The 2254-nt window shown below is 33.0% G+C and overlaps 1 protein-coding gene across 1 annotated transcript; it reads left to right on the forward strand.

The window, feature by feature from the left end:
- The first annotated feature begins 249 nt into the window (after window positions 1-249).
- On the forward strand, window positions 250-2036 carry LOC144888959 (uncharacterized). Its single transcript, XM_078768738.1, has 3 exons — window positions 250-302; window positions 390-595; window positions 689-2036. Exons 1-3 carry the CDS (start codon window positions 297-299, stop codon window positions 942-944), a joined length of 468 nt encoding a protein of 155 aa, XP_078624864.1. The 5' UTR covers window positions 250-296; the 3' UTR covers window positions 945-2036.
- The last annotated feature ends 218 nt before the right edge of the window (window positions 2037-2254 follow it).

The following is a 2254-nucleotide window of genomic DNA, read 5'->3' on the forward strand; positions in this document are numbered from 1 at the left end:
AGCCAAAGAGTTATACCTTGGAGACTCACTAAATTTGGGAAAAACAAATTATGAGGTCTGCCTAGATGGTTCTAACTGTGGAGCCTACCTTGGAGACTCACTAAATTTGGGAAAAACAAATTATGAGGTCTGCCTAGATGGTTCTAACTGTGGAGCCTACCTTGGAGACTCACTAAATTTCATAAAATTAGGAAAAGAGTTTTACCTTGGAGACTTTGAAAACTGGTTTCGTTTTGGAGACTAGCTGTGTGGAGCTAAACCTTCACCTTGATAAACTCGATTCAAATTTCTCATCAATGAAGGTAATATTTTATTTTAATGTACATATAATAATTGTGTATTAAATGTAAAAAATAATTAATTAATACGTTGTTATTTTTCTCTCACAGGAAATTGTATCTGAGATTCAAAATGAAAATACCACTTTTGCCACAACCTGGGGTGAAATGATCGATTTGTTTAAAGACCTTTTGAGCAACCATGACCAAGAGAACGAGTTTTACCTTGATAATCCAACGAAAGAGTTTTACCTTGGAGGCTCTTTGGATTCTAAAGCAATGAACAATGTTCTTTCTTTAATGACGTTTGATTTAAGGTAAGTTCAGTTGATTAATAATCAATTAAAGTATATGTTATTTCATTCAATATTAGATAAGTAATATATTTCTTTTTTTTACATGTATTTCAGCAATATCAAGAAAGTTCGGGGAAGAAGCTGCTGGAAAATACTTTCTTCCCATTTCTACTTTTTCCAACTTGAAAGCCTTGAAAGACAGAATTGGAGGAAGAGGAAAAATATATATATTGAAATACGTATTAAAAAACATTTTAAAAAAATATTGAAATACGTATTAAAAAAAGAAAAGGAAAAAAAAGATTATGCTAGGGTTAGGGTTGGGATTTTGAATGTGAGGGTTAGGGATGGGGTTGGGTTAATGGGTTAGGGATGGGTTGGGTTAGGGTTGGGATTTTGAATGTGAGGGTTAGGGATGGGTTGGGTAAGGGATGGGGATGGGTTAGGGATTGGGTTGGGTTAGGGTTCTGGATGTGAGGTGAATTTTTGAATGAATGTCAAACCTCACAGACTCATTTATCTTATATTATCATTGAATTGTTTTAAAAAAGTTTGGAAAAGATAAATAGAATTGGAAGGTCATACAAAGAGATGGAGTTAAGAACTTTTTTTAATGGTTGATGTAATGGATTCAGTTGTTTTGACTAACAAATATGGTGTTTTAATGTGGGGGTTGGGTTAGGGTTTGTACATTATTATGACCCACTCACACACACACAAAAGTTAAGCCCCAACTAAAAAGTTGTGGGATTCTATGTTTGGGGTTCACAGATTTAAAAACGTATCCCCGTTATACACACAAAAGTTAAGCCCCAACTAAAAAGTTGTGGGATTCTGTGTTTGGGGTTCACAGATTTAAAAACGTATCCCCATTATACACACAAAAGTTAAGCCCCAACTAAAAAGTTGTGGGATTCTGTGTTTGGGGTTCACAGATTTAAAAACGTATCCCCATTACATTTTTTTATTTATTTATTATTTTCAAGGGTTATCAGCTTTGTTTTTTGTAATTCCTGTGAATAAAATGACCCTAAGATTTCTTCTCCATTTAAATCATATAATTTGTAGGTCCAAGGGACTGTATCCATTACATCAACGATTTTAAATAATTCATTAGTCCATTTTTTTGTATAACCTTTCTCAAAATGGCTTTTCCATCTGTATATTCTTACAATATCACCAACTTTGAACTTCGGTTTTCTCAAATTAATCTCCTTTTCATATTCTAATTTTGTAAATGATTCTGATGGTTTTGATTTTGTTGATGAATGAACGGTATTATTGTAATTATCTACAATACCCTGAATTAAATACACCCATTTTTGAGAACCGAGTTGTGTGAATTTTTTATATAGCCTCTCTTTCAAAGTACGATTAAAACGCTCAATAACAACTGCTTTTCCTTCATTAAAGGTGCTGTATAATTTAATACCCTCCCCCTTAAGAAATTTCATAAATATTTTGTTATAGAACTCTGTTCCCTCATCGGTCCACAGTTTCTTTGGTTTTCTTTTATCCCTATCAAATATTAGCTTAAAGGATAACATTAAAGTATCACCCTTTTTATTTTTTAAAGGAACAACCCAGGCAAATCTACTCCTCAAATCAATAACGGTTAAAGCATACCTGTATCCCCTGTCATTATTCAATTCAATTAAATCAGCGGACCATATGTAGTCA

Source organism: Myxine glutinosa, unplaced genomic scaffold (genome assembly GCF_964187855.1).
Source record: "Myxine glutinosa unplaced genomic scaffold, kmMyxGlut1.1 SCAFFOLD_298, whole genome shotgun sequence".
NCBI lineage: Eukaryota > Metazoa > Chordata > Myxini > Myxiniformes > Myxinidae > Myxine > Myxine glutinosa.